Source organism: Magnolia sinica, chromosome 2 (assembly GCF_029962835.1).
Source record: "Magnolia sinica isolate HGM2019 chromosome 2, MsV1, whole genome shotgun sequence".
Classification (NCBI taxonomy): domain Eukaryota; kingdom Viridiplantae; phylum Streptophyta; class Magnoliopsida; order Magnoliales; family Magnoliaceae; genus Magnolia; species Magnolia sinica.
In genome coordinates, this window is record NC_080574.1 from 114,469,681 (window position 1) to 114,494,400 (window position 24,720).

The following is a 24,720-nucleotide window of genomic DNA, read 5'->3' on the forward strand; positions in this document are numbered from 1 at the left end:
ATCGATATTGACTCATTGAGTATAGTAAGCATGAGGTCCATTGAATCCTCAAAATTTAAATTCCAAGGACATAGGATTCGAAAGAACAGATAACTTTTTATGTGTAATCATGTTAAAATTCTTTCCTGACAATATCACAAGTTGAATTTATTGTTCAATTGTTATCGTTTGTTATTCTAAATATCTATCACTAGCAATTGAAACCCAGTAGATCGGGATTTTCAACTCTTTACGTTAGAGTTACCCATACCCATATTCAACTTCTTGAAGGATCCAGATGTCATAGACTCAAAGTTCTTGTATCGCTTTGGTGAAACATGTGCAACTTGATCTTCACTTGTGATGTGTCTTTGTGTTTATCAAAGGGCCACGTCTTGCCAAGCCTGGTCCGAGCCCAATATACATGCACCAAGTTTAAGCTCAAGCCCGAACCAGTATAACCAACTATTAGACCCAAACCTAGTTAAACTTAATAGGCCCACACCTGAATAAACATAATAGACCCAAGCCCATTTCACATAAGTACAAGGGGACAATTAGGGATTTTCTTCATTATATTCTTTGCGTATATTTATTTAGATAGTATTAATATGTGTAGGTCATTCAAGGCCTTGGTCTAGGCCTTAATCCCTACCCATAAGGGACTTGATGACCTATGGTCCAACTGAAGGTTTGGCGAAACAAGATTCATGCAGCCAACCCCAATTAATTGGGAATTTGGAATAGGGCTTAGATGATGATGATGATGATGATGATGATGATGAATCTGGATACATATTGGCCATGTTAGGCCCTGACCTAGGCCCCAATCCATACCCATAAGGTCCTAAATCACTAGGATCAAGCCCAACCCAATTAGTAATTAGGCTTGAAGTCTTGGGCCTAGGCCCATCCCATGGGCACAATAACAAAGTCCAAGCCTAACTCCTGTCAAGACACACCGAAAATTCCAACAGGATGGCCTACCTGCTTACAACCCTGTGTGCACTCTCGTAATTGTCCCCCAGCTACCTTACGAGCAAGTAACAATCTACATCTCTGTGTTTGGTTCTCTAATGGAAGACGAGCTTGTCTACCTGTTAATAGCATTCTTTATCTGAATCCAGACCTAGGATCCCCTGAAAACACCTCCATCCCATTGATTAGTAAATTGAGACAACTCAACTCCAATGGGATAGAATCTACCACCATGAACTCAGCTTGGGTACTTGATCGCACGAGAGTAAATTATCTCCAATTAGTAACAGTTGTTATTGCTCTTCCACGATACCAATTTGTCTCTACCGAAGTACACAAAGCAAAATATTCATTTTGTTGTCATCATTGAATCCAGCACAATGTGCATTGGTATAGGCCTTCACACTAAAACTGCTCATAGCCAAGAGAAGTGAGCCCTTACCAGGTAAAGAATTGACATAGCTAAAATTCGAATCATATACATGCTCAAACCTACGATTGACTCTAATTGCAGAAGCTATGTCAGACCAGGTAATGGATAGATAGATTAAGCCACAGGAATGTCATCTATACAATTTACATCATCAATCATTGGTCATTTACTCTTAGAAAAAAAAAAGAAAAAGAAAAAAAAATTAATAAATAAAAACACCTGCAATTGGGCTCCTTGATAGTGTACATGTTATTAAGGAAGAACTCCATACAAAGAAGCCAATAGGGCTTAGCACTCAAGGCTCACAAGATTCTGAAAGCCAATCTACAGATTTCGATCAAGACCCAAGACAACATCACAAAATCAAGTATCCCATTAGATGTTTGCCAATTCCATACTTTTTGAAAATGGTAGATTCTTATGAGTTTACAACACTTTGGAACACGAGAAGCACAAAGCACCACCTGGAATCATCTGATAAAACTCACATGACATTCTATATTCTGTGTATTCAGTGTGAAATAAACTTAGCAAAGGAACTTCCTTGGGCTCTATTACCATGTCTTATGTTGAAAATGGTGGATTCAAAAGAAAAACTGCACTGTTAACATGTCTTTGAAAATATAGATGGCATCAAACTCATTGAAGAAGAAAAATATATACAAACTACTAATAATGAATATGTGTATTCCTACAAATTCATAAAATCATATGATGCAAGATCTAGAAAACATCCCCATGAATCAACTAAGACAATGCCCGAACCATTTTCATAATCACAAATATTCGATATCATATAAATACAGTGTTCGAAATATCGGTATCGCACAATGTATCGCACCCTTGAGATACAGATACGTATCGGTTATCGCATGGGATATATCGTTTGTATCGCATAGTTTATCGCACTTTTTGGGAAACATGGGGAAACATTGGGAAAATGGTTGAATTTTTTAATGGAACTTTGGGGATTGTTAAAAAGGCCCTTAATACACACTTTTAAATCATAACATCTCAAAAAAAAGATGCACATAATAAATTTCCTTTGTATAGGGTCCTAAGTTATGCGGTGTTTAACTGAACTAATGCAACTATATTTAAATTGAATGAATGATATTTATAAATATATCATAGTCATGTATGAAAACACAACCAATTCATTGAAAAGCAAAATAAGAACTGAAGAAGTAAAATTTGATAAATATACATATCAATGATGGGGACTAGTTGTGGTCTAGACCCACATAGAGTTGCGTGGTGGCTCGTAATCATCATCTCCATCTCAACGAGGCTGGGCATAGTACTGCTGCTCCACAATTCGACAATATTGTGCCCAAGTCATAGTAGAGTGGTACCAGTTAAGATACTCCCTTACATAACGCTGGTACTCATCCTCTCCAAACTGAATCAATACGCCCATTCGTGGGTACTGTGTAATCGTCACAGGCTATAACTGATATGGATCTGGGAAGGGCACATATGAAGCTCCTTGGTATCCATATTGTTGGCCATATCCATACTGCTGCTCATATCCTTGCCCATATGTAGAAGTGAACTCCTGACCAGGGTTGAAAAATGATGTGCCGTAACTGCTGGAGTCACTCGTCGCATATCCACTAGGTCCATATCCATGCCCATACTGTGGCACAGAACTCGAGCTACTCTCCAGTGTTTGTGATCCAGATTCATGTTGTGGCCTGTAACTCGAGCTCCCCTCCCTCGTCCGTGATCCAAATCTAGAGCCACCTCGCTTGCCACGAACACTTGTGTCCCTCATGCATTTTGCTAGCAGTTCCTCCTCAAAATCTGAAAGTTTATGAGTCTTCTTTTTCTGCAGTAGCTTTTGACGCGTGTATGTTTTATTGTAAACAAGACGAGGTCGTGGTTCTCCTGGACGAGAACCATGGTCAGGGTCCTGCGTGGAATGATCGAAATTCTCCTCCCCGGTAAAAGGGCTAAGAGGCCTCTTATCCTGACTCCCACCCGTGTCGCCACCATCCCCATTGCCACCACCATCATCATCATCATCATCCTTACTGTCATCAGAGTCATCGTCACCCTTATTGCCGCCATCATCATCACCGGACTCATTTCCTGCATCACTCTCTGACTCAGTCTCGGTGTCAGATAATGTTTCCCCGCCACGTGTCCCGTGTGATAGTGACTGCCGCGGGCTGCCCTCCGGACTCCTCGTTAATGGGTCGAATGCTTCATCAGGAGACCTCTGCTGCTCCATATGTTTGTCAACATTAATCCCTTGTGTCTCTGCTTCTGCCGCAAAATGTGGCTCTGGTCGCCCATCCGAGGTATCTAAGTCATCCGACCTAACCCACTGGTAAACTAGGTCATCCTCCGCATCCTCAGCATATGCATGCTGTCCGACCGTCATCAGGTCCAGTGGGTCTTCCTATGCTTTTCTTCTTCTTTCCGAGCGGAGCAACCTCTCTCGTAACTTCATATTGTAGTGACAATACACTAGCTTCTGAAGCCTCTCATACCCTATTCTATTACGTTTATTTGTATGTATGAGTGAGAATGTACTCCAATTCCTTTCACAGGGTGACAAGGACACCGTCTGTGCAAGCACACGGACAGCCAGTCGTAAAACCTCACAGTCAGTCCCATACATGGACCACCATTCGCCTGCATATCATAAGATTCTTTCATTATCCTAGATTTTCCAAAATAATATAAAAGTTAAGTTTACTACAGTGACTCACATGGCATCATGGCGTTCCTTGACTTCACTGCAGGGTGACACCCAAACATCCCAACTGCGTCGCGGAATTTAACAATCTGTTGATGGTGTATAGCAACTAGAATAAGTATTTAATGATTGAGATGAAGATAAGGAGAATGTAAGTGCGGAACATATTTACCTCACTACCAAAGGTGCCTTTCCCTGGACAGTCGGGGAATAAGTGATCGTACACCTCATGCACAGCCCTTTTTAATGAATTATCATCGAAGAGGTTCCGGCTGTAGTGGTATTTGGGATGTAGGAAATATGCTGAAAACCAACATATACACATCAATACAACCCTCATTTATTATTGCATATGGAAAAAAAAAATCCATATAGGTACTTACCGGCCTGATGTAGTGGGTGAGAAAGCGTTCTTTCCCAACGATCGTCTATTATTGCATGCACCCACTTATATGCATTGGGAGCTTTAACCATGATAGCCTCTTTCATCAGCTGTATAGACGGATACAACGACCCCATCGATGGATTTGTCTCATTATCCACCATCCTCAACACCACATAAATAGGCTCTATAATACCCACAACACCACGCACTTTATCCCAAAATGAATTTCCCAGCACCAACTCTTCAATTCTATAGGTTACTTTTGTCAACCTCTTTTTCCATTCTACATAATCATGAGAGGCGAAAAGCTCTCGTAACCCTTGTTTGTGTTTGAGAAGGCTACTTAAGGCAATATAATTTGTGGCGAACCGCGTCGCTCCAGGGCGCACTATATCCCCACCACACCTCTCGCGCATTGCGGCTAATAACCAGCTGTGGTTGTATACAAAGTTTGTGATAAGCCGTGCATCAGTAATTACAGTCTTCACCGATGGCCTATCCCCGATCGCCTCCAGCATGAGATCGATGCAATGGGCTGCGCAGGGGGTCCAATACATATGATACTTGCTCTGAATATCCTTCCCCGCCTTAACAAATGCACTCCCATTATCCGTAACAAACTGCACAATATTTCTCCTCCCAACATCTTGCATGACGTTGTGCATTAGTTTGTAAATGTAGTTAAAATCTTTGATCTTACTACTCGCATCTATACTCTTTAGGAACACCGCCCGTCCCCTGGAATAGACCATAAAATTTATAATCAACATCTTCGTCGGTCCGGTCCAACCGTCACACATGACGGTGCAGCCATACATCTCCCATGACTGCCGATACGAATCAACGTATGTCTTCATTTCTGCATGTTCATCATCCAAGTATTTCCCCATGATCTGGGCGGGTGTGGGAGGCTGCACACCCTCACCCCCACGCTGCACTTCACTTATCATATTTTTAAAGTGCGGGCTTGCTGCGGCATTTGCGGGGATTTGATCGTATATAAAAAATTTTGCTATAAATTTTTCAACTTTTTTCCTCACATCCCCTCCACTAAACATCTCTTTTATTTTCTTTTGTGTCCCTCCTGCCTCTTTGTACATCCTCGGATCTGAAGGTAGATCCGGTACCCGCATGCTGCTACTCCTGCCCATGCCCCATATTCCTCCCCGCCTACTACCCTCCCCTGATCCACCCTTAACACTCTCCCTTGCTCCACTCCCCCCTGCTCCACTCCCCCCACCACGCTCATGGATAGACCCCTCAAATCTAGGCCTACTTGTGTCCCATCTCCTATCCTGATCCCTCTCCCACTGATCCCGTATGGACTCTTGAATTGCACGTCTGTATTCGGGATCATCATCATTATCGAGATCCACTACATCATCCTCACCTGCATATGGTGGCCGCCCCAACTCCTCCCTAATCTCCCTCTCCCGTGCATGTCGTTCATCTTTTGTCTTCACATTTTTTTTCAATATAGTCCTCATCTGTTCTCGCACATCCTGTGGGCACTTCGGGCAATCCACAACATTGCGATACCCTCCCGCTAAATGCTCCTTTAAGCGGGTTACCCCACCACTCCTCAATACATGACCACACAAATTACATATACTCCCGAATCGATTATCGGGAATGGGCCGACCGTACGTCCACCCTATATCAGGTTGCCTACCTCCTCTTCCTCCCGACATATTTTATCTATAAAATAATATTATATTAGTACTTGTTAGGGCCCACCTTGGGGCATGTGCTGTATATCCATGACACTCATCCATTTTGTTAGATTATTTTAAGGAATAGTCCATAGAGCACCATCCACATGTACATGGCATTGGACGCTTAGATTTGCCCGATTGGTGTGATTTTTACATGGTTCTCCATGACATGTATTGTGCATCTAATGGACGGTACAGATCAATAGATTGGACTATTCAAGTATCATGGTGCAACTAGAAGTACTATAACTTACAGTACCCCGAAGGCGCTGGAGCATTTTTTTCAAAATAGATGGGAAAAACTTGTTTTCTTTTTTTATCTTGGCCATGCGTTCACGTTACCTTTTTATTACTGTGTTTAGAAATGCTGCGCTGGGCTCATAGCAACATAACCTAGCGTGCCTCTAGTTGAAGTGGGGCATTTTGACAGTTCCATCAATCAATCTGAACTGTCCATCAAGTCTAGAACATATTTGCTAGACTACCCAGTGAAAATCATACCAAACTGATGATCTAATTCATTTTTTATTTGGTCTTATATCTTGTGGACGTAGATTGGGTACTACCCCACGTATCTCAAAAGCTCAGCACAAGCAGGGCCTCTGTGGGGCCACCTTGATGTATGGATTTTATCCACACTGTCCATCCATTTTTCCATATCATTTTCAGCGTATAAGCCCAAAACAAGGCAGATCCCACGATGAAGTGGACCACACCGTGGTGTTTGAACGCACACCGTTAAAAGCTTATTGGGAGCCTTAGAGCTTTTTTTTTTGCTTTTTTCTTTTTTTTAACACACGCACAGACACAACCCCACACACTCACGCTATTGGAATTTCACCACCTATGGATGCTCGAAATCTAATATGGTTTTCCCTAATCTGGTTTCCACTGCTTGCTTCATCATCACCGTTTCTTCCATTAGTGTGGTCCACTTGAGCCTTGGATCTGCCTATTTTGATACGACAAAATGGATGAACGGTGTGGATAAAACCCATACATCATGGTGGGGCCCTCAGAGCCCCTGCCTATCCTGAGCGTCAATCAGGCAAGATGGTACCCATCCCCATCACTTTTTGGTAGCCATCCTTTGACTAAGCCATACATGCAATGGTTAGGATTGCCTAACCAAAGCAATCCACAGTGGGCCCTGATAAATAAATGAATGTAACTTTGATCTCCTTTGAACCGTTCGTACAGCTGGAGCTCGAGGAGCATCAGTGCTCCCCTTTTACAGCAGGAAGCGGATTGCGTACTGCGTAACTCAGTACGCTTAGCGTACTGAGTAAAATCTGTGGGGTCCACTTTGATTTATGTATTTTATCCACTCCGTCCATCCATTTTACCTGATAATGTTAGGGCTTTAGCCAAAAAATTAAGTATATCCAAACCTCAATTGGACCACACCACCAGAAACAGTGTTGAATGAATTTTGACCATTAAAAACCTTTTGGGGCATTAAAAGTATTGGATCAAGCTGATCTTTGTTTTTTCCCTTCATCTGGGTCTTTATGACCTAATCAACAGATTGGATTTCAGATAAACAGTACATTGGGCCTTAGGAGGATTTAAATGTTGGATATCCAATCACTATTGTTTTCATGTGGTGTGGTCCACTAAGATTTATATCACTCTTATTTTTAGCATGAAGAGCTAAAATGATCTTTTAAAATGTATGAACGGAATGGATGAAACACATACATCATGGTGGGGCCCACATACCACCGAACACCAGCCACGGGGCTGGTGTCAAGGGGAGTAGCCAATCCGTTCCCGTCCTGCGCGGAACCGGATGGACGCGGATTTCCTGCGAAAGCCTCTGGAAACCTGGGTGGGGCCCAACGTGATGTTTTTGAGAAATCCACCCCGGCCATCCATTTTCCGAGATATTTTTAGGATGATAGGCCAAAAATGAACCGTATCCAATACTCAAGTGGACCTAAAATGTGATTATTGAAGGTACATAGTTGAAATATTTGTGGGCCACAGAAGTTTTGAATCAGGCTAATATTTGTGTTTTAAGTTCATCCAAGTAGTATTGACGTTTTTAACGGTCTACATAATCATTTAAACATCACAAACTACTCCAGAAAGTTTTCAACGGTAGGAATTTTCCTACCCACCTTTTACTCTAGTGCGGCCCACTTGAGTTTTGGATCCTTCTCATTTTTGGTCTTTAGTACTAAAATGAGCTCAGAAAACTGATGCACGGGGTGGATTTGTTAAAAACATCACGTTGGGCCCCACCCAGTTTTCCAGCGCCCTTTCGCAGGAAATCCGCGTCCGAGATTGCGTCTTGAGTAACTCAATACCCTTAGCGTACTGAGTAAACTGTGTGGGGTCCACTGTTATTTATTTAATTTATCCACTCCGTTAATTCATATTAGCAGATAATTTTAGAGCTAGAGCACAAAAATGAAGCAAATTAAAATCTCAAGTGGACCACATTACAGGAAACAGTTTGATTGAACCTCTACCATTGGAAATTTTTTGGAGGCCAAAGAAGTTTTGGATGAAGCTGATGTTTGTGTTTTCTCTTCATCCATGTCTTTGAGATCTAATGAACAGGTTGTATGACAAATGAAAATTAATTTGGACCCTAGGAAGATTTCAACGGTGGAAATCATTATTCCACACTGTTTCCCTTGTAATGGTCCCCTTGAGCTTTGGATTCACTTCAATTTTGGTATTAACCCCTAAAATTATCAGTAAAAATGGATGGACGGTGTGGATAAACCATATACATTAACAGTGGGCCCAACTGAGTTTACTTCGTACGATAAAAGCGTACTGAGTAACTCAGTACGCAATCCGATTTCAAGTGACGCCACCAAGTTACGTGGGTCCCACCATGATGTATTTTTGCTATCCACACCGTCCATCCATTTCAACAGATCATTTTAGGGCGTGAGCCAAAAAATAAGTCAGATCCAGCGCTCGAGTGGACCCCACCACAGAAAACAGTGGAGAGAGTGACGTTCACCATTAAAAATTTCTTGAGGTCCACCACGATTTATGTATATTATCGGCTCCGTCCATCCATTTTACTAGATAATTTCAGGGCTTTATCCCAAAAATAAACCATATATAATGTTTAAATGGGCCACAAATTACAAAACAGTTGAATTGAACATCCACCGTTAAAACACCTCCACTGTTTCATGTGGTATGATCCACTGCCCCTCTCTAAGTTTTGGGATAAACCCCTAAATTTAAATGGGAAAACAGATGGACGGCGTGGATAGACCACATACTTTACAGGTGGGCCCAACTGAGTTTACTGAGTACGATAAGAATGTGCTCAGTAAACCACGGGATGCACCGATCCCTGTTTCACCCGTCCCGCACGTCTCCTTCATTTTCCCCGTCCGTCGCGAGAGCCTTCCCTCTCCTTCACGCGGCGAGGGTTCCGGAGAGGATTTCTCTTCCGTTTCCTCAAATCCGGCCTGATTTCTCGCCGAATCGCCGAGAAATCCGCACAGGCATGCTCCAATCAGCGAAGGAGCCGAGAAATTGAAGAAAATATCAAGAAAAATTCGAAGAAAGAGGAAGAAGGCTACTTACCTGTCGAATGGCCCACCTCCGATCACTGCTACAACCTCCGGCTACAGGTATGTCTCCGATTTCTCTCCCTCTTTTTTTTTTCCTAATTCAAATTTTTTTTTTATTCTCCACCACCTACGGCATCGGCTTTTTATCGTCGGGGGTTGTTGGCTACAGTGGGACTTGTGAGTCCCCTGCAAACGCACCCGTGACTGTCCGTGACTCTATTTGTCGATTTCCGACAATAATGGAGGCGGAAATACCGCGATATCTAAATCGGGGTGGGTTGTATCGGCGATGTCGACAATGTATCGTACGATATCGACAATATATCGCACGATATCGACGATAATATCGTACGATATCTTAAGTTTTGGATTTTTTGTATCTTCCGGGTGTTATCGGGGGTGTTTCGTCTCGCCGTGGTGCGATACCGATAATATCGGCCGATATATCGGCCGATAGTATCGATATTTCGAACACTGTATAAATATAGTAAAAGTAACTTCTTCAATTCCTATTATCGTTTCCCACATCAAGAAAGAACCTTTTTGTAACCACTCGAGGGGAATTTCACTCACAAGATTTGATTTAATTGAAGCATATTTGTCTAGAAGTGCCAGTTCTTCATTGGAACGCATTAGTGAAGGAATGCTTTGAAGTATAACCTGCACAAAATGGATGACCGTAATGAAACGTGAAAATAAAATAGATGGCTTAGTGAGAATATTGGATTAGATGGCGGGTACTCCAAGAGTCCTACTTTATGATATTTTGGGAGAAAATAGAGAAATATATCAGAAATGTATGTTACATTCAGCAGATTCAATAATTTTGAAATTTACTCAATTGCTTTTATATTTATCCGCAGAATTATTGAGAAGCATTAACACATTTTATGAGTTCAACACTTTAAATCCAGGTCAGCAAAAGAAATGCACAACAGGATACTGGCAATTAACAATTAAGCAAGTAAGCTATTAATATTCATCCATGCTCTCTATTAGGTTTTCTAATTATTTTAGTTTTAAATATTAGCTTTTCTCAGTCCAGCTTGTGGAGTCGAGTTCAACCAGGGCACTAAACCATCCAATCAACCAATTCAGATAGTCCGTTAGGTCCAAAATACATTTCATGGTGACCTGATTAAAATAATTTTTAGAAGCATAAGCACCATGATTGGCCCCTACAAATAAATGGATCAAATTCTTGACTGGACCTACTTTTAAATCTATGATCTTGACCTCCCATAATTATGATGTTGATCACATAGAATGGTCTGATTGGGAATCAGAATGAACTGAACAAAAAGGAACGTAGCTTTTATAAAAAGGGAACTGGAATGTATCAGAATAATCAAGAGATGAGACACAGCAAGGTTGATATTCAACTCAGACATCCAATGGCTATTTTTTGGCACTTGGATTTTATCATTCCCAGCTATGCATGCAGGAAGAAAGCATATTAAATATCTAAAGAAGTGTTTGCAATGCTAAATTTGAACCTAAAATCATAATCACCTCTTCAATGTTATGCAAAAAATGGTTTCTTCCCACAGAATGTACAATTGCTCGACATTGAGGACAGAGAACACCTTTTTGTTGCTTTTGTGACCTTCTTAACCACTCTGAAAAGCACCCATTGCTGGAAAGAACAGGAATACAATTTGTCTTACATGCAACAGATCACAATAGAATAGCTTCATAAGAAACCAATCTACAGCTACAGACAAGTACCAGAAGTTGTGGAGACAAGGGGCGACAGTTACAACATCGTGCCATATGTTCAAGCAGATGCTGCATTTTGCATGCTCAGCATCTAAAGATATCTAGCAAAGTATCACAAAATTATGAAATAATCAGCTACTCCATCCCATGAAGGTACAAATGGAAGATTATCCAAAAGACATTTAAGACTCCACCTTGACATGATTCTTGCATTGTTTCAGAGTAGGCAATACTTTGAAACTAAAACTCAAGTACCCTAGAGAAAAAAATAAAAAATAAAAACCAGAGTTAGTGTTTTCATGACCGTTGCATTAAGCATTCCAGCCGAAAGCAGATGTGGTGGCTTTTCATATTAAAATAATCATCTAGAGCAATTACACCTTGATATAAGTATCTAAACAAAGACAGTTGTAAAAGAAAACTTATTCAGAAGCAATAACTAGATACCAGAGCCAATTATCACAAAACCTCTCTTCTTTGACTCAAATATTGAATAGAAGCACATAAAATAGAGGTTGAGTACATAAACAAAGACTGTCACCTAGATCAGTATAATGGCAGTAGCAAAGTCAGATAATGAGAGGATGGCAAATCAGACAACCAAAATTTTCAGGCCTAATGTGTCCACAACTAAATACCACTTGAAAATGTTGTAGATAAGTAAAGATATGAACTACATAATTGTTTCTGTGATCTCTAAGCATCTCTTAGTTAAACCTTCTGGAATACAGCCAGTTGATGTCCTAAAACAGATATCAAGGATACAGCCCAATAGAAGGGGAGGTGAGTCTGGAAGTTTGTCGCTTCTGGAAAGGAAATTGTAGTACATGACTGAAACCATAAATTCGGGAAACTGTTTTAAACATATGAAGAGAAAGGGGAATTCAATGTCTTCCTGGATGAGCAAGGGATAGTAATCTAAAACTGAAGTTTCTCTGGAATAATGGAATAGAAAAGTAATCAAAGAGTATGTAAATAGTTTAGGGATCACACAAAAACCATCACTAAGTGGAGTCTCACAACCATTTCATCGTTCAGTATGTGTACTTTTTCGTTTTTTATCAGTTCGCTCACACAAACACCAGTCACATGGAGTCTCACCACCCTTCATTATTCCACGTGTATAGTTTTTTTAACAGTTCGCTCAAAGAGAAGGGAGTGGGGACACCCAACCCTAATTGATTCTCTCCCATTCTCTTCTCTCTTCTTTCCTTCATCTTCTCTCTTTCTTCCCTTCTTCCTTACAGAAAACTACACATATTCAGACAAACTGAAAACTCTATGGCCTTATGGCTTCCATTTTCCTAGTTGATCAAAAATCAATTACTATTCATTGATTTCCTACTGCATATAAAGCAACTCATACTTTCCCCACAACAACCAATGGGGGGTTGACATCTAGGACTGTCTGAACCAACTCAAAAACTCAAAGGCAGAACTAAGTCCAATCTGGTTGGTCACTAATAACATGTAGGATCCGGATCCACATAAAGGCCTCTTAAGAGTAGTCGTATAGCCCAATTGTAATTCCTATTTACTGGGAACTTTTCCTCTTTTAGTTGCTACTGTAGCTGATTGACTAATACAACAACAGGTCCCAATCGTTCTTCCCTCTTTCTTTCCTCAGCCCTAGACATCCTCTTTAGTTGCTACCATAGCCGATTGACTAATACAACAACGAGTCCCAATCGTTCTTCCCTCTTTCTTTACTCAGCCCTAGACAAATACACAAAGATCTTCTTCCCACCCAACTCAAGAATGTTGAGAGGGAAAGAGAGAGAGAGAGAGACTCAAGAATGTTGAGAGAGAGATCTTTGTCACCTGACTCAAGAATGTTGAGAAAGAGAAACTGAAGGCTGTAGAAAGAGAGAGATTTTCCTTCAATCCAACCAACTCAAAGAATGTTGTGAGAGTGAGAGAGAGGTTTCCTCTTCTTCTTCTCACCTGACCCAAGACTGTTGAGAGAGAGAGAGAGAGAGAGAGAGCAACTCAAGAATGTTGAGTGAGAATTCCTCTCAGCCAATTGCATTCTCGACCGGAAGGAGCAGGTCCTTCGGACCAAGGTTGTCACATTAGTGAAGGTGCAATGGGGGCATCATAACGAGGACGAAGCATCCTGAGAGCATGAGGCTAATATCCCCAAGCGATACCCTTACTTGTTGATGCAGGACATGAAATTCAAGTATGATGTGCAAGATTTTTCAAGCATTAGATCACGCTAGTTCAGAAACAATTACACAAAATTCCACATCCCACACAAAAGTTCAAACATTCAATCAAGGGTTTAGATCACGCTAGGGTTCAAATATTCAATCAAGGGGAATCTTATGCGGATCCAGACCTACACATGCTAGGTAGGGCTGAAAGTCGGGCGGGTTGGGTCGGGTTGGTGCTCAACCCTAGCCCAACCCAAGGTTCTCGTACCTCAACCCTAACCCAACCCAACCATTCTCAACCCAAGCCCAACCCAAGCGGGTTCGGTCGGGTTGGTCGGGTTGATACATGCTAATATTTTAATGATTGCATTAGTTTATTATATTCCAATGCACGTCTTATTTTTTATATCTATGATTTTATTAATTATATATGTACTTATTTATACTAAAGAACTTCCTTCGTTCTAAACAAACAAGCTAAAATATAGGACAACTACTCATTTAAAGGTTGTATTGTGTAGCACACAATCTATTTGGGAGAGAGAAATCCAGCATTTCTTGTTAGCTTCAGTCATCGGAAATGATGTGGACCAATGAGACCCGACAACACCGGAATTTCCTATGTCTTCAACACATACGATCCACACTCAATTATAATTTATAAGTAACTTATATATTGATCGGGTTCGGGTTGGGTCAGGCAACCAAAGACCTCAACCCGAGCCCGACCCGAGTTTTATCAGGTTGGTGTTTGTATAGCCCAAGCTTGAGATCGGACTCGAAACATCCTGCCCAAGCCCAACCCAATGTCGGGTCGGTCATGGGTCAATCGAGTTCAACCCGCCCAACTTTCAACCCTAATGTTAGGGCTGGATCAATCAAAATTATAGACCAAACAAGAATCAAAGGAGGTTAAATTCATCCACACATGCACAGAAATAATTCCCCCAATCCAAGGGATTCAGAAATTTCAATTCGGGAAACCCTAAGGTTGCAAAAAGGGCATAAAATTGAGGATTTGAGTAATTTAGGGTTAGGTTTAGGGATTTTGGGTGAAAGATGAGTGAAAGAGAGGAGAGAGACGAACCAAAGAACTACCACACGTGTGGACAACAGCAATGGCCCAGACACACGTGCGTGTGATCCCGGCCGCACGTGTATGGGGCCCACTATTCAGAAAAGGCCACATTGGCCCTGGTCGGCCAGGGATGGACTTCAAAACCTCCAAATCTCAACTCGATCCGATGCACGGTCTGTGCGTGGTGCTCCACCGAAGTTCTAGCCCTCCTGCAGGGCCAAATTCTGGAAATCTGCTGTAGAGAGAAAAACAACTGCAATAGAGGATGGATTTAAAGCGCAAATGATTGTCTGAGAAGAGAAATATGGATGGAAGAAGGTGGGAGCAAATCGGGATAGGTGTCGCTTTGCAACACGGTAGTCAACCATTCGAGGAAGGGAGGATTTCGCACCCAATTGAATCTCCACAACTCAGAAATTTAGAGGAGCAGAAAAACACAGCAATTTTATTAATTTTCATTAAGGAAAAAAAACAAGACTACAAGGGATGCCTATTTATAATAAAACCCTATACCCCAAAACTCATGCCATTTGCGTAACCTATTACTTAGAAACGAAGTAATCAAAAATAACAACTAATCAAAGCAATCTAAACCATCCATAATATTCGTAATGACAATAATAAACAAAACCTAAAGTACTAGATTAATTAGAATAGTAAGCCACGATCATGAGAACCCATGGTGGGATTCACATGACTATCGGGTCCACTCCAGCGAACCAAAACACCGTCCTCTAACTAGGAGGCTCTCCCTGGACGTCGTCATTGATCTAGATCGATGGTGGGGCCCTCCTCCTTGCGTACGTGCGTAGGGGGCGTGCGTGTGCGCGTGATGTCCCCATCACTTGTTTAATGTGTGATTGTATAGTGTAAGGTATATGTGCATGATGATATTGACGTTTTCTTTCTATATTATGAGTTAAGTGATGTGATTGCATTTGGAAATTTCGAGGATGAAATTTTTATAAGAGGGGTACGTAGTGATACCTTAGTACCTATAATACCATCCGTACACTTTTTCGACAGTTTTCGGTCAGCCAGACTGACCACGCACAACACACACCTGAATAACCCTAACCCTAAGACCCTAAAACCTACGCCCAAGTGACCACCCTATCACCCCGATCGCGGAGGTACCACCCATGCGTCCGTGCGACGCTCCATTAGGGCGGTACCGCGCGAAGAATATTGTATGTGCATATACGCAAATAACTTAAGTTTCTAGCCTTTTTCACATCTTTTTCATGATGCTTCGTCACCAAGATACTTTTTTAAAAGCCATTAAGATGCTAAACAAGGCTTATTAACCTTTAACCAATACGTAAGAACCTTAACCACTCGTCTTTTTCAAAAGTCAAAAGAGATCATACCCCATTTTCCTTAATTTAAAGAGAAAGGGACACATCACCTTTATCAACTTATTCTAATTCCAAGCTTACATTAATTAATGAAGGGGGTCCACGTGAGTGTCAGATCTGTTTCATTTTGAGGTGGCCCACCTAATGTATGGTTGGGATTAAACCTTTACAACATGGTGGGCCATGGAAGGCCCCACCCGCTAGGCGAGGTGGATATAGAACACATACATCAGGGTGGGCACCACAGTGTGGGAACCACGTTGCAGCCAGGCAGTGTACAATAGCACGCTACTACTGGAGCAACAGGGTCCCACCTGCTGGGACCATCTTCAGTCCCACTTTTTTTTCTTTTTTTTCTTTTTTTTTTGGGGGGGGGGGGGGGGGGGGCGAACAAACATTATGGACCCTTGGAAGTTTTCAGCGGTAAGCAATCAATCCCCACTCTTTCTTGCGTGTGGCCCGCCTAAAATTTGGATCTGCTTGATTTTTTTAGGGTGGCCCACCTAAAATGAGCTAGCAAAATGGAATGGACGATGTGGATCTAACATATACATCTTGGTGGGGGCCTCTTATGGGCACAGCAGCATGCAGGGTTGCACGGCAGTTGTTGTTGTGATATTGAATCTCTTTATTTATATACATACACACATTTGTGTGTGTTGTGTGTGTGTGTGTGTGTGTGTGTGTTGGGGGGGGGGGGGGTGTTAACAACTTAGTGAGCTTGACCGGATGAACAGTTTGGATCACCTATGAACCCCATAGTCAGTGGGTCCCACGCAAGCCTTGGATCAAGTTGACTTTTGTGTCTTTCCCTTAATCCATGAGTGTGTGACCTGTGAAGGGTTTTAATCACTTTTTTTTTTTAAATCACGGGGGGCCCACATTTGGTGGGTCCCACCTAATCATCACCATCATCTTTACCATCGTCAACGTCATCTTCACCATCATCAACACTATGGAAAATGAACTAAAGAAGAAGATGGGGGGGGGGGGGGAGTGTACTCACCTTGACCTTATGAACGAATGGCTTGGTTCTTGCTCCTCCCCTTGATGGATGGTTAGGATCAATTGATGGATGGCCCACTCCTCTCTCTCTCTCTCTCTCTCTCTCTCTCTCTCTCTCTCTCTCAAATGGTGTATGATAAAAGAGAGAGAAATGAGACAAGGGTTAGGATAAATAGGTGAGAGTAGAGGGTTAAGATTAATTTTTTTGTTTAAGCTTGTAATCTAGGTTAGGGCTAGATTCAGGTGGGGTTTAAGGGTTAGATAACAAATTAGGGTTAGTAGTATAGAACTAACCAAAGTTAGTTCTTTCACCATGGTTAAGGGGAGACATGGGGTATGGGCTTAGGTATGGCCTTCTTTGACTTTCAAGAAAAGGTGTTGGGATTGATTACCCTAACCTTCATTAATTAGTGTAAGGTTGAAATTAGAATAAGTTAATAAAAGTGATGTGGCCCTTTCTCCTTAAATTAAGGAAAATGGGGTATGATCTCTTTTGACTTTTGAAAAAGGTGAGTGATTAAGGTTCTTAAGTATGGGTTAAAGGTTAATAACCTTGCTTAGCATCTTAATAGTTTATAGAAAGAGGTAGATGGGTGATGTCATCTTAGTGACATAAGCATGATGAAAAAGATGTGAAAAAGGCTAGAAACCTAGGGTATCCGGGCACATACACATGCGATATTCTTCACATTGTACCGCCCTAATGGAGCGCCACACGGATGCATGGGTGGTACCTCCGCGATCGAGGTGACAAGGCGGTCGACACGGTGTAGCTTTCGGGATCTCTGGGTTCAGTTTATTGACGTGTGCATTGTGTGTGGTCAATCTAGTCGATTGAAAACTGTCGGAAAAGCGTACAGATGGTACTACAGGTACAAGGTTATCACATGATCCATCTTAAATGGATCTCATTGTACTTGCATGCATGACTAATGCAACCCCACAACTCATCATGAGGGACACGTCTTGAGTGATCTATGGAGGAAAACATCTTGAGTGATCTATGGAGGAAGTGGCTTGATGGTGTAGCCAACGAATGATTTGTCAACAACACGACATGTCAAACCCAAGCACCGAATCACTCCCCAAAACGTATCCAATCCAAGAGTAGAGATTCTTCAACTTGAAAGAAAGATAAATCAAGGAAAAACCAAAGAATAATCAAAGGTCCAGTTTGATGGCCTAAATCACATACCCCACCTATCAAAACTTGCACTTGCTCAAAACCCTAAAAAGGGGTTGACACCCAACACATGGAAAGAGCAAAAATTGTCCTAAAAGCTAAGAACGAATATTCTTTATTGAGTTTTTATATGGAGAAAGCAAAAGATAAGCCCTAGCACAAACCTGGGTTGTACATCAAACATAAACTAAGGGCTAGATGTTATAATCTCAGCCCTACAACCTTAACATAAAGGAAGATTACTAAAAATAATTCACCCAAAAAATAATATAAAACTCGTAACTTAAGGTAAATGCCACCAAACTACCTTTTTTGTGGACTCAAAAGTGTGCCAACGGTGCCACTATGTGTGATCCATTGATGGATCTATGGATCTGGCATATTATGGAAGAGATTTGAGCCCTTTCCATGCTCTAATCCATCTCAAAATTCCTCAGCAAGTATATCAACCCTATCCATTAGAATTTAGTGGTCCACATTCTCATTGGTTGACTAACATAACCCTAGTGATGTCCCATTACACTATTTTTAGCATTGCATCTCATAAATATTGCATGCATGAGAAATTTATGTAGAATAGTTTGCGGCAACCCCATCGACAACTAAGATCAAAAGAAATTGGACCACAAAGTTCGATCTAGGGCAAGAAGGGCTTAAATGCACACTAGCTTCCTACAGCTATAACTTTCCAACCAGTTGTTTGTTTTGCACATATAATATATTGTTGGAAAGTTATCAACGAGCTCCACGTCCTAGCTTATCATCCAAGGTTCTTTGGCTCCCAAACAACTTCACAAATTTCAACCTTCTTAGGGGTCAAATTTGGGTTTTAAGTCAAAACTTACTATTTTAGTAAGCTTCGTTTTTGCTATTTAAGGATTTTAAGGTCCCAGTCCAATCCAACACCTTTGTCTTAATCATCTAAGAGCCTTTTATGAGTTTGGGCAGGAATAGACATCTTTTTTCTGAAAGGCAACAATTTTATAATAAAGAGGCCAAAGCCTAAAAGAATACAATTTACAAAAAGGAAAAAAGAAAAACTACCTATGACTTTAAAAAGCCTTCGCCCATTCCATTACATATACTTTAAAAAACTTGATTATACATGCATCGAGGATTAGGTCATCGCATGTCCCTGCATCAGTTTTTGGTATTAGAGACTAGATTTTAGCGTAGGTAAGTTTATCGACAATCCCTCTTTTTGATGAAAATTTCTAAAGAACCCCTTCGCCCAAATCAAAAAAATTGTAGAACTTTCAAGCGCTCCGCACTGAGCACCGGGCAGGGGCGGGCCGCCCCCTACACCCGCATACCAACTCTACGAAGGAGACATATTTTATTAAGTTTAATTTGCCCTTTTTCGTAAGTTTTGTTGAGTCCCCATATAAATCTAAGCCATATAGGGTAGTTGCATTGCATTGGTATCATTGTTTTTACCCCTTCTCACACATAGATTTAGGACTATTCACTTGTCATTCCTGGTGTATGCCCACATACACTGGTCATGGATTCAGTCTCCATTACACTATCGACTCTGATCAATTTGTTAAGGCTATGGAGGGCCTAACTAAGAGAATGGATCAACATTTACGAATCTTGAGAGATAATATCGCTCAGCAGTTTGCGCGTCAGGATACTAGGTTCACTAGTTATTTTTGGAAGACTCTCTGGCATCTTTTGGGTACGAGGCTCTAGTTTTTTTCAGCATATCATCCCCAGTCAGATGGTCAAACAGAGATATTGAACCGTAGCATAGGGAACTTATTGATATGTCTGGTTGGAGACCACCACAAGACCTGGGACATTGTTCTTCCCACAGCAATGTTCACTTATAATTCTTCAGTGAACAAGTCCACAGGAATGAGCCCGTTTGAAATTGTTTTAGGTCTTAGACCCCAAGCCCCTATATATTTGATCCTCATGGCTAACCCACAACGTCCTTCAGAGTTAGGAAAGTCCTTCACCTAACATATGCATGCATTGCTGATGCAGGGACATGTGATGACCTAATCATAGATGCATGTATAATCAGGTTAGAATATTCAAATAAATATATTAATCAACTAACCGTTTCCAATCAAAGGGATTAGGTAAATCTCAACACAAAGATGAGGTTATTCTGTCATAATCATGCCCCTTAGCATAAAATCAAGTAAACAGTAAAAAGGGAGGACATGAGGATATGAGGATATCCCAGATCTAGCATAAGTCAATCCATGGTCAAGTTTGGATCTTATTCTACTGACTAACCATCCCTCTTCCGTTTAAACTAAAAGGGGGATATTCAGAGAGGTACGAAATGGGTGAAGAATGAAGGGTTCGAGATGAAGAAAGTATAGGTCCTTTGTCATCAAAAGAAAATGAGAATGATTCTTACCTTTTCCTGCACCTCGAAGATCTAAAAAGAAGAAAACCTAAAATCGAGGTGGAATCCTCAACACCCAAGGGTCAATCCTGAAACCCTAATCTCTTGATTAAAAAGGAAGAAAAAAATACGAATTTCTATTCATTCAATAATAATTGAAATAGAGTTTCTCACAATATATATATATATATATATATATATATATATATATATATAGCATGCAAAAAGTAAAAGTACACTAAAGCCCCTGAAAACAAGAAAAATAAAAAAATAAACGAAAAAATAAAGAAAGTGCAATAAAGCTCCTGAAACAAGGAAAACGAACAAAACAAAATGTCTAAAACTAAAACACCCGTGTGGTAGGTGTGAAATCCGACCCATGAATCTGTGATCAGGGTGCGGTCGTGCCACTCCTGTAGTTGTAGCGAGTTAGAAAATGAGTCCGATGGACCCAGCGTCCATCCGCATCAACTCCTCCACTCCGGTACTCTGTCGGTGACGCCTCCTCATCTGGTACACTCTAAAGGGCGCACCATTAATGTCTGCATCGCCACTCTCCCATTAGGTTTTTGTGATAAAAAATATATACATAGAAAAGTTTTTGCTTTCTTCTTCCATCTTCAAGGGATTTAAAGATACGTCCATGTGATTTGGAAGGGAGATTGATCCGAGGCTAATCTTCATCCCCGGAGGTGCAAATCTCCATCTATCCCACACTGTCATCTCTTCTCTCCCATCCAGGTATTTTCTTAAGGTTCTTCATTCTCCCATCCCATATCTTTGTCTTCTCCCAAACCCAACTTTCTCATACCCATTCGCAATCCAAACCCTAACCGACCTTAACCCATCCACCCCACGCCACACGTGTGATAGTACGGCCACACGTGTGAATCCCACCTTGCCACTTTTGGTTTTCCATCATCATTATATCAAAACCCTTTTCTTCCATCCCCGAAACCCTAACCTTAAACCTAAAATCCCTAACTTTCTTACTTTCCTAAATTACCCAAACCCTAATTTTACCCCAAGGGCCTGTTTGGATTCGTGTATAAGGTTGTATTGTATTGTATTCTGCTACTGTTCATGTATACGTTTGACCATTTTCAGAATCCATCCTAATCAAGGTGCCATTAACCAATGTTTGGATAGGAGGTATTGTTCGGGCAAGTATACAATTTCTTGTACAAATTAATGTTTGGAAACGACGTATAAGGACTAGGTAGAATTGCTTGATCAGCGTATTTTAGTGATATGCTCCACCCACAACGTGCCCCACATCTTGGGTGGTCTCGGGGCCGTAGATGAATGCCACGTGTGAGGAGTCTGCATGTATTTCAAGAAGGTGGTGGCCCATTTGTTGAGTTTGGATAGATGGCCGTGTTAACCGTCCATTCAGTCACCACTTATTGGACAGTTACGATTGTTAAAGTTTTTCTGGTGGTGGGGATATGGCATATCTAGAATGTGCCGTACAATTTTAGGGCCCGTTTGGCCAACTACATTAGGTGGGATTAAGGTGGATGGAATTGTAAAAGTAACAATAAATGCATGTGTAAGGTATTGTCCCTGGATTGGGTGTATCCCATGTTTTCCAATACCATGTTTGGAATGTATGCAATTAAAAGTAAATCTCAGGATTTTCTTTCAAATTACACTTGGAAATTCATCATCATAGGATTTGGAAATCCTATCTCACACTTTCCAACACAAGGCTCATTTTCCAAAGCCTATAAAATTAATTTTAATCCCATCTCACACTCCTTCCAAACATGCCATTCCCAATCTTAAGGTGGGATTAGTAATGCAATCCCATTTAATACAACTTAATACCACTAGCCAAACAGGCCCTTAGTGGATGAGTTCCCACTCACCACAAATGGTAATAAATGGATGCGGATTAGGTACTGCTCCCACTTATCCCGAGATCAACACAATAATGGACTCTGAGGGGCCACCATGATGTATGGGTTTCATCCACACTGTCCACACATTTTTCCATACTATTTGAGATTTTATGTATAGAAATGAGGAAGATCCAAGGCTCAAGTGGACCACACAGTGGTGATTAAACGTTTACCGTTGAAACTTCTTGGGGGCCACAAGTTTTGGATCAAGATGATATTTGTGTTTTCCTTGCATCACGGTATATGTGACTTTATGAACAGGTGGGATGGAAGATAAACATCACGGTGGGCCCTAGGAAGGTTTCGATGGTGGGCATCATCGTCACTACTGCTTCATCTGGTGTGGTCCACTTGACCGTTGGATCTAATTATTGTTTGGAAATATCTCTTAAAATAAATGAAAAAAATGGATGGACAGTATGGATAAAAATTCATACATCAAGGTGGACCTCTTAGAGCCGCTAACTGTGCTGAGGCCGGTACAGCGGGGTAGTGCCGAATCCGCGTCCATGCACGCGAAAATACAGCGCATTAAAGACGTTGCACTGCACGATGCAGTGACGTCTTCTTTTACTCTATCGCCTTTGGTAATTTTTGGTACTTTATTGTATTCGCGCGCATGTGTACGTTTGGACGCTAGCTCCTATCCAAACACGGTATATTGTAAAAATCGACCCTTAATATGATACAATACGTGAATCCAAACAGGCCCTAAGTTGTCTTAGGTCTTTTGCTTTGAAATAGACTACAACCTATGCTAATTGGATGTCCCTACATCTATTAGATCCTAGTTTCTTTTTATTTAATGATCTTCTGTTACGATATTGGTAGCTTAGGCTAGGATTATGCCTGATGTTCTTTTGATTTTCATTATATTTGTGATGATTATAGCGATGTTTGTGTCTTTTTGTTATATATCTTAATTCGGCTACTTGAGTCACATGTTATTTGGTTCGCGCATTGGTCTTGCATCAATATCTTCCCAACAATATTCATCAGGTCACATATGTTCGTTGCCAAAGAAAAGAAAACATTCATTATGAATAAGACCTAGCTCCAAAAACATGAAGAACAATCACAATGGAACATCATCGTCGTCGTCGTCATCTAAGCATTATCCCAACTAATTGGGCCTAGCTGTATGAGTCATTTTCCGCTATTCCACTCTATCAAGGGCCATAACTTCATTTAGACCATAGGTCATCAAGTCTTTTCCTACTACCGCCACCCACATCCTTTTGGGCCTTCTCCTTGCCCTTTTAGAGCCTTCAGCTTGTACCAACTCACTTCTAACTGGCGCAATTGTTGGTCTCATTGCACATGACCAAACCGTAAGTCTACAGTCTCTCATCTTATTACCTATTGGTGCTACTCCTAAATTCTGTCAAAAGCATTCATTTCTAATTCAATCCTTCCTTGCCATTCCACTCACCCATCTCAACATCCTCATTTCAGCTATACTCATCCTAGGAACATGTTGTTCCTTAACTACTCAACATTCTTTCCCATTCCCATAAAGCACAGATGGTCTTATGGCCATCTTATAAATTATATTATATTCTTTGCAGTACAGATACAAACTTATGTTTATCAACTATTGAGTTTGAAGACAAAGAAAGATTGATCATTTAACCTACCATAATGATTATCCAACGATAAACAGATACCAAACACCAAGTTTGGCAAAATTTAGGTGTAGGAAACATTAAATCAGGATGGTTTCAACAAATGTCACGTAAGAAATTTGTACAAAAAGAAGTCAAAGTTAACAGGATGGAGCACATGCTCAAGAATGCATTTAGAGTTACAAAAAGAAGTTGAGGCTAACACAATGGACCACATGCCTAGGATTGTGTTAGAAGGTGCTCTCAAACCATGTTTACAAAAGAAATGTTTTGAGAAAAACTCCGCATTTGAATAGAGCCCAGAAAGCGAGTTCTGAATTGAACAGGCTAATCAGTTTCCCGTCAAACTGGCCCGAAATAACAATTTGACTAGTTTCATCAGGGAGAAGAAAAAAGAGAGGGCTATCTTTTTTTTATCTTTTTTCTATGCAGAAATCACTCCAGCAAAGCCACTACCTCAGAATATCCAAGTGCAGTGTAGCTGGAAGTTTCATTAACCTGATCAAAGAAATAATGCCATATCAACCCAACCAACGAAAACGTGTCACCATCATTACCTCTAGGCTAATATAATTGAGC

The 24,720-nt window shown here is 41.0% G+C and overlaps 2 protein-coding genes across 6 annotated transcripts in view; both read right to left on the reverse strand.

The window, feature by feature from the left end:
* LOC131237419 (uncharacterized) overlaps positions 1-24,720 on the reverse strand; it is a 148,432-nt gene that overhangs the window by 104,585 nt on the left and 19,127 nt on the right. For all 4 annotated transcript variants that reach the window (XM_058235164.1, XM_058235165.1, XM_058235167.1 and 1 more), the window contains 4 exons: positions 11,662-11,723; positions 11,477-11,568; positions 11,261-11,384; positions 10,322-10,408 (listed from right to left, as the gene is read on the reverse strand). In XM_058235164.1, the coding sequence (XP_058091147.1) occupies positions 10,322-10,408; positions 11,261-11,384; positions 11,477-11,568; positions 11,662-11,723 (365 nt within the window). The remainder of the gene's footprint in view (positions 1-10,321; positions 10,409-11,260; positions 11,385-11,476; positions 11,569-11,661; positions 11,724-24,720) is intronic.
* Positions 3,996-6,188, reverse strand: LOC131237418 (uncharacterized). Of its 2 annotated transcripts, XM_058235163.1 has the most exons (3): positions 4,270-6,188; positions 4,111-4,186; positions 3,996-4,033 (listed from the first exon to the last, which is right to left on the reverse strand). In XM_058235163.1, exon 1 carries the CDS (start codon positions 6,171-6,173, stop codon positions 4,434-4,436), a length of 1,740 nt encoding a protein of 579 aa, XP_058091146.1. In that variant the 5' UTR covers positions 6,174-6,188; the 3' UTR covers positions 3,996-4,033; positions 4,111-4,186; positions 4,270-4,433. The 2 variants fall into 2 exon arrangements, with proteins under 2 accessions (XP_058091146.1, XP_058091145.1); XM_058235162.1 differs by having other exon boundaries at positions 4,007-4,186.

Bases quoted from the DNA above. Each gene is read 5' to 3' on its own strand.
- LOC131237418 (XM_058235163.1), bottom strand. From the start codon at position 6,173: ATGTCGGGAGGAAGAGGAGGTAGGCAACCTGATATAGGGTGGACGTAC.